Below are 12,098 nucleotides of genomic sequence, written 5' to 3'. Positions count from 1 at the left end.
ATCACTCCGTTCTTGGTATCTATCCAAAAATGGTATATAAAACCCTTTGATCTTGCTAAGGAAGCAAAACATGTCTAACCATCAGTTATGTAAAGGTGGTTGTTATTAATTTGAATACTGCATAGAGAGGAAAAGAACAGAAGTACCATATAATGAGATATATTAAGACTACAAAAGAATTAAGTGAAGCTGTTATGTTATGAATCATGATTTTATTGTTTAGCAGTCAGCTCTTGATGTAATTCAGATAATAATGAATGGGCTAATTTCTTCCACCTTTATTCCGGCAAAACTTCCATTGACTTCAAAGAGAAAGTTGTCCAAGTCAGGACTAGAGACTGCTGCATCTATCCCATTATTTTCAAATGCTTTTCTGAATACAAAGTATTCCTTTATAATGGGTTATCACCAATAACAGTAACATTTACATAATATAAACCTCTTACATAAGTGTCTTTTGTGTTCAGAGAAGACTTTCTATTCTTATTGCAAACTGCCGTGTTAAACGGTCTTCCACAAACCCTAATATTTATTATGGGAACATAAGTACAGGAACATACAGACTTTCTCAGTGCACCATTTTGATCATTTCTCCTTCTGCTCAATATATTTTTCATTTCAATTTACCATATTTTTTTTCCTCAGGAGAATGTGTTATTTATTATTAGCAAAGAGATGATTTATCATTGCAAATATTTCTCTTTATCATAGAAAACAGAGTGCCAAAAATGGGGAAATGTGCTAAGTCTTGTTATATTTTAACAGATGCCAGGAGTATTTGAGGAAACAAATGAATAAATAGTCCTACATGACTGTTTGTCTCACTCTATAGTTCTATTTATAAATTAACACTCTCTGAATTGGTATTTTTAAGTATTATTTTAAAGTAATGGCTTGAAAAATGTCCTTAAGTATAATACTTTCTGGTTTGATCAGGGCAGGACTCTTCAGGTTTTGGACCAAACCAGATTTTTTTTCTGTCATTATAAAGTATGTACTTCCATCTGGAACTTATTTTGATATTGTGAATCTTCATGCCTCAGAAAAGAACACAGAACAATGGATAGGCACTACTTGATTGTTTTAAAAGGAAATTAATTAATTATGAAACAGCTGCAATAGTCTAAATTACTTATTTCCCCTTTCGGTGAAAATGAATTTACAGGCATTTGCAAAGCACACAAAAATAAAGAGAGAGACAAGAAAGTCTGTAAGAAGGGAAGTCATGTAGAATTGTCTATGATCTGTATTTCAAGAAAGTAAATAATTAATAGCTCCAAGGAAGCATATTAGAGATTGCTCTTTCTATTATACAGTCACATTGAGCAGTAACATAATGCTTTAAATCTCAACACCACAGTACAGAACTCAGTAGAGTTTACCTTCCAGATAATCATTTTTTCAGCTGAAAACAGCGATTTTTTCACATTACAACCAGACTGTGGCTTGAAAGAAGCTTCTCAGTCATTTAGTCAAGACAGATGAGCAATGAGTGTTAGAAAAGCTACCAAGGCATTGAAAGATCTACAGTCAAGGCCATTAAAGAATAGCTAATCTATTCTAGTTCTAATTCTCCACTAATGGGTTTCCTTAAATGTGCTTTACATCAGCTGTAATTAGTTCAAGATATTGCTGCTTATACACTTCTAAGAATAACAAAAAAAAAAAAAGGTTGCATTTCTGCCACATAGTATGTAATCATGTTCATGCACCCATGCACGCAAGCTAACAAGTTCTTGTGCAGGGCAAAGCCTTGATGAGTGTCATAAAGAGACATTTTCCTTGGATCTAACAAAAGCCACCGCAGGTCCAGCAACAGCAGCATTTATCTATGCTTTCCTTTGTTGGGGTTACTTCAACATCATTTTGACACAGATGCTGCAGAATCAATCATACTAAATGGCCAGTGATACATTAAGCTGCATGTATGGGAAATACGTACATTTTTGCTACCGATGCTGTGGGTTTGGAACAGATTTTCATAGTCAGTGGCAGAGACAAAAACAACCAAACCCAAACCCCTTGCCACATTTATGATAGAATATGACTGTGTTTTGAAGGGATTCACTCCTTAGGAGAAGGTCCTTTAATCTGAGAGGGCAGCAGTGTCTTAGGAGAAATATAAAGACCTGGGGCCCTTTAGACTTATCTGCACGGTGAAAGGCTAGCTGCAGTCATGCTGGTATACTCAAACACACAAGGCAATATGGTGATACTAATTCAGATCATTTGGGATCATGGTGGTTTTCTTGCAGGGAGCCTGAGTAAATGGACAAGTACACAATCACCTTTTGTACTAAGACATTCTCAACAGTCTTCAGGCCTAACCACAAACAAAGCACATTTTAACATTAATTTACTCTTTAAACTGGCAACATTTAGCTAACTCAAGGTCATCATCCTGAAGAAAATGTTTCACTCTCCTTGCCAAACACAAATTAAGAAATGCACACTTAGCTTATACTGTTACTTTGCCCTCTAAAGACAGTTGATGACATGACACCTTACCTCCCGGACTACTTCAGAAACAAAAAATGTATAAGAATGTCTTCTATGGGATGCAAATCAATATAATTATCTTCTCCAGAGTATCTCTGTCAAAATGTGTTCGTTTTTTTCTGGACTGAGGTTCAATCATCTACTGCACTTGCTGTTCTAAGACAGAGGAGCACAAAACCACCAAAATTATATCATTCCTGCCTAAAATTGTCAGACCCGAGAGACGAACCCCCATAGTCAATCTGAACTGGTCAGTGACATAAGGAACTTTCTCTTGGTGCATCACTAGAAGGCAGACACAAAACCTAAACCCTCACAGAGAAGGTTTATGGTATCTGCCAACACCCATACATCGGAACCATCTTTCCAAAGCCTCCGCAGTGAACAAAGCAAAGAAAGCAAGGATAGAAGCAGGGAGATGTAGGACAGACCACTGCTGGAATGGCTTTTGAATCTGAACCCTGCCAATGCATAGTACACCAGTGCTTCTTCCTCCTGATCCATCTGTCATATTTGCATTTTTCATACCACCATTGGTCATCGTAATGCCCTGGCACTATCATGGCAATGCATGGACTAGGAAGGCCACCAGTTTCCCCTAATGGATTTCACAAGTGATGCATGCAATGAGAAATGATCACAGCTCAAAGCAATCAAAACATACTCAGAGTAAGAAGACACCACTTTCATCCTCTATTTGTCCACTCCTGCCATTCAGTCAAATGAGGATGAGCCACAAAGGAGTCTTTCTTAGCTCCAAAGCATGCAAAAACAACTACACGGAAAGACTGGGTTACATTAAGAAGTTGTGTGGCTTTGTCAGATACAACCCTCTTGTTTTTAGTTTTAAGTACTTACAGTTGTGGATCATCTTTATTGAGAAACAAAACACAGCAACAAAAAGCTTCTTAGCAAAGATTTCTGGTCCCTTCTGCATAATTTTAAGTGTTTCCTGACTGCTGAGACCACCACTGCTGCATTGGAACCAATTTATATTTTAAAAAAATACATAAAGGGTCTCTAAGGATAAGTTTAAATTGCATTCCTACTGTCACATTTCCCAAGATACATCTATATCCAGGTCCTTGATACAAGCATGCAGGTTAAAATCTTCCTAAGAGGATAAAACTCAGTCAACTGAAATCATTAACACTACTTTTTGTTTGCTTAAAGTATCAGGAAGGCTGAGATACCAAGCTGTAAGAGAGGAACACAAGTTACGCATTTTTACCTTTGATAAGACATACAAAATGTTTAGCACAGGGCATTAATAATTGCTACCATGGTCATTTAACTGTTGCTACGGTTCATTCACTCTTTCTCCTAAATATGAATTTTTAGTTACCCATAGATTATCCAGAAATTACATAGATTATTACTCAATATTAAACTACAAGTGTCCATTTTCACTCTCCCAGGGCCTTAGGCATCACCAGCAAGCATAACCAGTGCCTTAACACTTATTTTAAGAGACAGAAGACGGGTGAGCAGCCCTGCTGGTAATGATGTGAAGGCAGGGGGTTTGGCCAGAGTAGGAGCCAGCAGGCTCCCCAGGAGCAGAGAGCCAGCAAGTCTAGCCCCCAGCACCAGCACTGAAATCCTAATTCCCAGTCGCCAGCAGGGAAGAGGTAGTTTTGATCAAAACCAAGGAAGCTTGGTTACAGCTTTCCCTTTTCCTACTTTCAGTTTTTAACGAAGAATTTGTGGTTTTCCACTGGAATTAGTCTTACAGCTAACCAGCCCAAATATAAAGAGAAACTTTACATGGTTTTCCTGGAAAATATCATCTTTTTGAAATCTCATTTTGGGAGGATGTCACTTCAAAGTTACAACTTGATCAGATAGACCAGACACCATCTCACACAAAATTTAACCTCCCTGTTTTCTAGCTGCATGTAATATCAGGTTTTCTCCATTTCTATTGATTTTACTGTATTACTCATGTTGTTAATAAAGTTACAGCCAGACTTTAAGGTACCTCTGAACATACGCTGTGAATAATTGCTGGAACTCTTTTTATCCACGCTTTGTTGTTTCCTAGTCATAAATAAGATGCAAATGGATTAATTTGTTATATGAGGTTAAAAACCTTGCAATTAAACAGTTGCTTTCTCTAATGAGAGTGTGTGGAGTTGAATATGATGTTATTGCTAATATATGGATGAAAAGATGTTCCCACAGTCAGTATTTTTTTTTCTTAATGGCCCATATTTCTCTTCCAGTAATTTTAAGAAACCTGGTATTTTCCTCAAAATACGCACATAGAATAGGAAATGCCACATGCACCTCATGCCCTCTTCCGAATCCATCTCCAATAACCTAGCAAGCTTTTTGCCTCAACTTCTGATGGAAAACATCCCCAGAGGAGCACAAATTTGCAAGGCTGAGTGTTAGGAGGAAAACCCGAAGTGCTCTTCTCTTGCATCACACAATTGGTCATGAGCGCTCAACCAGTCCACAGGAAGAGAAATGAAAGCATATTCACTGTCCTACTGGTATATCAAAATTTCATTTATCAGACCAAAACAAAGCAGAAGTTTAAAAAATAATTATTCTTTAAAAAAAAGTTACTTGAGTACTGCACATCTGAGGTGAGGGGCCAGCTCCTCAGCCGATACAAACTGGCAAAGCCTCCAGACTCTGTGGAGACTTGAACCAAATGAGGAGGATGTGGTACATTACATTACATCCAGCAAATGAGCACTGACATGGCACGGCAGATGTATTTTTTAAATATTATTATTCAGCTGATGTTTATAAAGTATTATGGCCACGAAAATCTTGCTCTTCTTATTTATAATGTTTAGCACATATAGTTTGTTCAGTGCTGCAAGAAACAAACCTCACACAATAAAAGTAATTTCTGACCCAAAGGGCTTCCAGCCTTAAAAACAGGCATCAGGAAGAGAGAACATGCTGTGAAAGTGGGAAAGGGGAACAGGCTATAGTTATTGCACGTGTTATTGTTTGCTCATAACTTATAATCATCACAGGAAGAGCAAATTTTCAGATGGGATCTCAATGAAAGAAAAGTGGTAACTGTGAGTTGACACTGGGAGGAAGGCAGAATGGGAAAGAAATACCATAAAGACAGAAATAAGGAGACAAATAGGATTTCAAACATTAATGGTAGAAAGAGGCCAAGAGCCAAAAGAAAAGAAGTAAGGGACAACATAGTCCAAGACACAAGCTGAAGTGGAATTGTAAAGGAGATGGGAGATAAAAGAAGACACTAAGTTATTTTTTTGTGAGAGGAAGGTATTATTGCTGTGTATTGTCTGTAAAAAGGGTAAGCTGGTCCAGACACTTGCCCTACTGAGAGAACGGTTGGTGTGAACCCACTCCCTGCAAAGTAGCTTCTTCCTTATCTGAAAATTAGCATCTTGATATTCTGCTTTGACTGAGGAAGCATTTGCAGAATTAGCTTTCTAAAATTATCTCCAGTAAACACTACACAACATGAGGAAAAAATCTTGACTTACACAAATATAAAATGTAGTGACTAAAAGCTAGACAACCTGGGATCAAGAAGTTACAAAAGGTTCATTTATAAGACTGCTGGATGTCTGGCCACTTTTTGTTAGTAGCAACTTCCAAACAAAACTCTCATTGACTTCAAATGGAGCAGGAACAGACCCAAAGATAGCAAATGAACTAATAATTCAATACATGGTCTGTAAAACACGCTAGGCCACCTTACACTGTGGCATTTGATATTGATCTCAACTTGGAAGCTATACAGCTATACATTTTTTACATGGTTATCCAACCCCTATGAAACCGATGCTAACTCAAAAAAAAGCAGAAGTATGAGGCAAGTACCAAATAAAACAATACCTACCTGGCTTCCTTTACCTCAACAACATGGGCTTGTTTTGCTTAACAAACATCTTATACTCAAAATTATTTTCTTGTTTGGTACAACACAGTAAATGCTTCAATCAATCTGCTATTTTTTTTTTAATGAATGGGGGAAAACCCAGCCTACTCATGTATCTAACATGAGCACGTGAGGAGAGCCTCACTAAGTGGTCTTCACCAGGCCTATCGCTAAGCCGAAACCTAAGCAGAGTTAAGACCCTGTCTGAATTTTTATCTGGATTTGTGAAATAAGGCAAACTACATGAGTGCCTCCAGTGCAGAACTAGTCCTGGCACTCCAATTAAGTCCTTTGGTCTGTTCATTTGCTGCTTTCTGTCATGTAGAGTATGTTTTCCACCATACGAGAGGCATATAAAACATTTCTAACTGAGGTTTCCCATCTCTTTTTGTCTGGTGCAAACAAATACAAACCTACAGGGCACTGGAGAATCCACATCTTGAGTCTGGAGAAGCAAAACTACACATATAGCATACAAATAAATGCATGGAGAAAGAAAAACAGGAGATGAGGCTGTGGTTCAAAGTCGTTAGTGCCATGTGTTTGGGATAACTGTTAGTCAGCGGTAATGACACCTTGGGATGATCATCCTGAAGTGTTCCAGAAAAAGCTTACCAAATGGGCATGAGTTTTGTTTATGCCATAGACTGGTATGTTTTCTTAAAATTTCTGTTTGAGTTTGTACTCAGCTTTCACTATTTGAATTATAGTAGTTTTCTGGGAAGCAGAAGTGCTATTGGCATCAATACAACCTGGAAAAACTACTGTTTAGTAGAAAACAGCCGACAATATTCCCCCATTGCAGTTTGCTAGTTAAATACTGTCCTAAGGCCATGACACAATATATTACTACACTTTCTATGCTACAGCAAAATAAAAGACATAACATGTATTAATTGGAGAGTAAATTCATTAATAGTATAAAAGTAACAATCAATGAGAATTGATTAACATGCTGCTGTTCATCTGGGAATCCCTTTTGATTTTCCAAAAACATACGAAATTAAAAAAAAAAAAGAAAAAAAAGCACTTTAGAATATCACATTAATATTTAATTATTGCACTTTTAAGTAAAATGTTCACTAAATACCTCGAAAAGTGGATTTTCAGTCAGAAATTAAGTGTGCAAACTGCCATTATGACTACATTGAAAAGAATAAAGGACAACATTCATTCCCGCTGCAGAGAAAATTAAGTCTCTTTAAGTGTTGCTCTTTGCCATGAAGTGCTTCCTATCTATGTGGTGTATTTTATTTCCCTGTTTGGCAACAACTGCACTTCTCTGAAGGCATCCTGACAAGCCGTCGAAGCTTAAAGCTGAAGTACCAGCTTTGGTTTGGTCAGTTTAGAACAGAATTCAGATGAGGTTTCTTGAGAACATCCATAACCTGCCCATCAGTGAGCAAGCAGGGTGGCGGGATGGCAGTGGGAGACACGAGCCGTGCAAGCGATGGGAGACAGACCCAGGGCCCTTTGCCACAGCTGCTGCAGCACTGAAGCACCACTGGCCTTCACAGGAGACTTTGGAAGCTTTCACTATGAGAAACTAAGTTTTTATTTAATACTGCTCATACAACTTGTAAATTAAAACGACTATTCTGAACCTTTTGCCAAAACAGCTGCTTCATGATAGACCTCCAGCCTGTGATCTCAGATACTCTATGCCAAAGCTGGTCAGCCAAACACAGTGCCCCAAAAGGATGCAAACTCTCAACAGCAAACACCTGCAAAACCCCTGCTCCCTCAATGAGCTCTGCTTAAAGTAGGTGTGATCTCCTCTCTAGGCACTGCTCTGCACATCTGTGTGCTCAACCCCTACTCAGAGATGACTGTTTAGCAGCAAACACAGGCCTGTCTTGATGCGTTGGCTTTTAATGTGTTATTTGAAGCCCTTCTGTTGACCCTGCCTTCTAAACTGCAACAACTATAGAGGAAAGCAAACAAGAGCAACAAAACCACAAGATTGCTTGTAATGCAAATACAGATACTTTTAAGCAGGTAATTCAGCTGGGAAATGGTTGATGTCTTTTTGGACCTGTACAGGAGCATTACGGCAACAGCGATCATTTGCAAGTGGCTCCACAATAGTGGAAAAGCATGTAAAAAGGTTATGAAAAGGAGCAATCGCCAGACACAGCCCAAAGCCCCAGCTTTCCAGCTACATTGTTAGCTTTTCAAATTCAATATTAACTCCAATGGCCAGCTTGCAGAACTGACTAACGAACAGCCTGCTTTTGCTGAAAAAGAAAATTCCCCCAAAGTTTGTCTTCATTCAAGAAGAAAGCAAAAAGCATACAAATGTGAGAAAGTATTATTCCCCCCACTCTTGTTTAATAGAAAAAAGATGCAATTGAATGGTAAAACCATGCGTATGGACTGAAAACTTAAAATCAGGCCAGAAAGAAACGTTATGGTTTGGTTATAAACTGAATATTGGTATTTATAATTGAAATGAGGACATAACCTTAACTTGTGTCACAGGCAAAAACACTGTAATTAAAAAGTTTTATGGGGTAGTAACTAATTTTCTATTAGATGTGCTCTTTAAAGTTCCCACAGCAATATATAAGTTTTATTAGGCTGGATGTTATCAATGTATGCATTTCTAAGCACCCCTATTATGCGCTGCAAGCTGTTCTCATCATCCTGAAGTCTTGTGCAAGAAGAGGGATGCGCTGGTCCAGTTTATTTTGTTACACCTGCCACCGAAGAGATAAGCCAGCGCTGTCGAACGCGCACCCTGCTGACAGAAGCTATAGATCACCTCAGACGGTCCAAAAAAAATAATTAAAAAATGCATATCGCTGACTGAATTTAGGCAAAAGTCTTCGCAACTCCCCAGTCTACCGGTCTCACCGGCCGGACACAAGCTGCCATCGCAGCCCGAGCTAACGGCAGCACAGCACCCGCGGCTGAGCACACCCCAGCCCCGACGGGGAGAGCCCCCCGCCGGGGAAGGATCACAGCGGGGATCCGCAGAGATCGTGTCCCACCTCGGCGTCTCACGGGGCGTCCCGGCGCTGCCCAAGCAGCACACCGCGTAGCCCCTGTGGGTCACCGCCAAGCAGTGTGTGTGTGGCCACCCCCTGGACCTCGGCCGGCCCTGACAGGGTCCTGCCGCCCCAGGGCCGGGCCGGGCCGACGGTGGGGGGGGCGGCTTGCCTCCCGCAGTCAACTCCGGGACTTGGCAGAGGCAGCGGCTTGGGGAGGGTGTGCGGGGGAAGGGCACCGCTTCCCACCTCCAGCCGCTAATGACATTTCTAGAAATTGTTTCCTCTCCTCCCTGGCAGCCCCGCACCCGCCGCCGGGGCGGGCAGGCACGGGGGTGCGCAGGGGGAGGTCAAGGGCATGCAATGAGGCAGTGAGGGGGGAAAAGGGGGACAGGAGAGAAAAGCAGAGAAGGGAGTCTGGGAGGGCAATAAAGGCGGCCCGGGAGGGAGTTGCGGGGCTGCGAGAAGGGGCGAGACGGGGGTGTGAAAGGGGCGTGCAGGAGGGATGGGTGATGAGCTACGGGAGTGCAGCCCGGGTGAGCACAGGGGATAACTGAGAGAGGGGAAGAGACTGAGTGCAGGAGACACCCCCCACCCCCCCCAGCTAAACACCATATCCAACTCCCGGACCCACCCTTGACAGCCACGGGAAGAGGGGGGTCACCCTTCCCTCTGCCCCTCCTGGGAGACCAAGTAGCAGGGGAGACACCTCCCGGGGCAATTGCACCCTCTCTTGCTAATGCACCCGCCGCCCCAGCTATTGCATCCTCGACCCACTGCGCTCCCCTTATTGCACACCCATTATTACCCCCCAACCCAATTTATCGAATCCCACCAGGTAAGTACACACAAACCCCAATTATTGCACCCACCCCAATTACTGCACATCCCTCAGTTATTGCACCCCCTCCAGTTATTGCACACACCCCGTTTATAGCACCCCCTGCAGATTCTGCCCCCCTCCCCGACTGCTCCCCGAGCTCGGGGGATGGGCCAGAGGCACCACTCACCACAGAGAGTCCAGGTCCCACTCCTGAAGGAGAGCTAAGTCGAAGCTGTCCATGGTGAGCGATGTCAGCGCCACCGCGCTGCAACCGCACGGCGTCCGGGGCGCATCTTAACTGCACCGCGGGTAAGGCGAGGGCGCGGAGCACCCCCTCCACACACGCGCGGCCGGGGACGGGCCCCCACCGCCACCTTCCGACCGCTTCCCCCTTAAAAATAAAGCAACCCCCCCAAAACCAGCTCGTTTGCAAGCGGCTCGGCTCGGCTCGGCCGCCGCCGCTGCCGCGCTTCGCTCCCGCCCCGCTCCCCCGCGCCTCCTCCCTCCCCCTTGCGCGCCGGGAGTGCAGCCGAGGCAGCGCCCGCCCCGCGCACGCTGCGCCCGCGCAGCACCCGCGCAGGGCCCTCTCAGTGCGGGGGGGGGACGCGCGGGAGGAAGGGGTCGGGACTTGGGGGGACTTGGTGGGAACTTGCACCCTGAGAGGCTTGCCCGGACGAAGTTGGGTTTGGGGTTCTCCTCCCCGCCCCCTCCTTCCTCTTTCTCCACGAGTGCTCTCTGCCCTTCGGCCCCAAGGGTGTCCCTGCGTAGCACCTCACGCGTCGTAAAAACAGCGGGATGCTCGGCGGAGAAACTCTGAGAAGACACTGGGGGATGTTTGTGGTGGGACAGGCCACTGCTCTGGTCCCAGGGCAGTCCCGAGTACCAACATGGGCCCTTGCTGCAGTCCAGCACTTTGGGATCTGTGACTGGGTCAAATGTAGATTTGCACCCAGCTGCACCTGTGCAAATCACAGCTCCTATGGGCTCCATTTACATCCATCCATCTACACACAGGGCTACCTAGACCTGCACAGCAGATTAAAGGTCCCTGGGTTGCTCATGAAACCTTTAAAAATGTGTGATCTCTGGCTAAAAATTAAAGTACCAATTGTCAGTGCTTGCCACCCAAAGAGAGTGAGACGGCTTGCACTGTCCAGCCTGCGTGAAGCGCTGGCTGTGCTATACCTGGCTGGCCAGGGGAGGCAGGCTCTCCTGATTTGTGCTTGCTGAATCACATTAAGAGAGGTTAACACATATTAAATACTTTCCAGAATATCAGGGCTTTTCAGCTAAGCAGTGAATAGCTGCCAGAGAAGTGCCATGTCATCGCAGACGGGGAGAAGAAAAGTCCAAAATTGTGATGGAAAGAGGGGGCTACTGACGTGACAGTGCCAATGTGAATATCCGCAGCACGATCCCATGCTGGAAGATCCTTGCTCTGGGGAGACCAACCCAAGCCGGTTTGAGGCTGACTGGTGGTACCCCAATGTGCATGTAGCCCTGGCACAGGCTCAAGTATTTACTCAGGCTTCTCAGCTGGTGTTGAGATTGTATTTTACTAGTTGCCGAGTTAGCTCAATTTAATTTAGGGTTTGTAACCCCGCGCAAGCTGCAGCCACAACTTTGGCTGCAGGGTAGGCACGCTCCAAGGGAAAGGTTTGAAATCCCCGTACGTCTGCATGCAAGCTTTCGGCAAGTCAAAATCCCGAGCCGCTCCAGAGCTGCTTGTGTTCCCTTGCACAGCCAAGGTGGTGCTGCCTCCTACTGCCAGAAGTCCCGTCACCCTGTGGATGTGGCGCTTCTTCAGCCTGGAGGGACTCACGGGAGCCAGCTGCGGCCAGGTCTGTCTTCTCACTCCCCAGTGTGATGGAGAAGGACGTGTCCCAGGCTGGGAAGGTTTGTGGCA

The 12,098-nt window shown here is 43.8% G+C and overlaps 1 protein-coding gene across 1 annotated transcript in view; it reads right to left on the bottom strand.

Moving 5' to 3' along the window:
• AFF3 (ALF transcription elongation factor 3) overlaps nucleotides 1–10,432 on the bottom strand; it is a 321,016-nt gene extending 310,584 nt beyond the window's left edge. The window contains exon 1 of the mRNA XM_034074643.1: nucleotides 10,380–10,432. Within this exon, the coding sequence (XP_033930534.1) occupies nucleotides 10,380–10,432 (53 nt within the window). The remainder of the gene's footprint in view (nucleotides 1–10,379) is intronic.
• Between the last annotated feature and the right edge of the window lie 1,666 nt (nucleotides 10,433–12,098).

Source organism: Melopsittacus undulatus, chromosome 2, assembly GCF_012275295.1.
Source record: "Melopsittacus undulatus isolate bMelUnd1 chromosome 2, bMelUnd1.mat.Z, whole genome shotgun sequence".
Lineage (NCBI taxonomy): Eukaryota > Metazoa > Chordata > Aves > Psittaciformes > Psittaculidae > Melopsittacus > Melopsittacus undulatus.
This window is presented reverse-complemented; position numbering and strand designations above follow the sequence as displayed.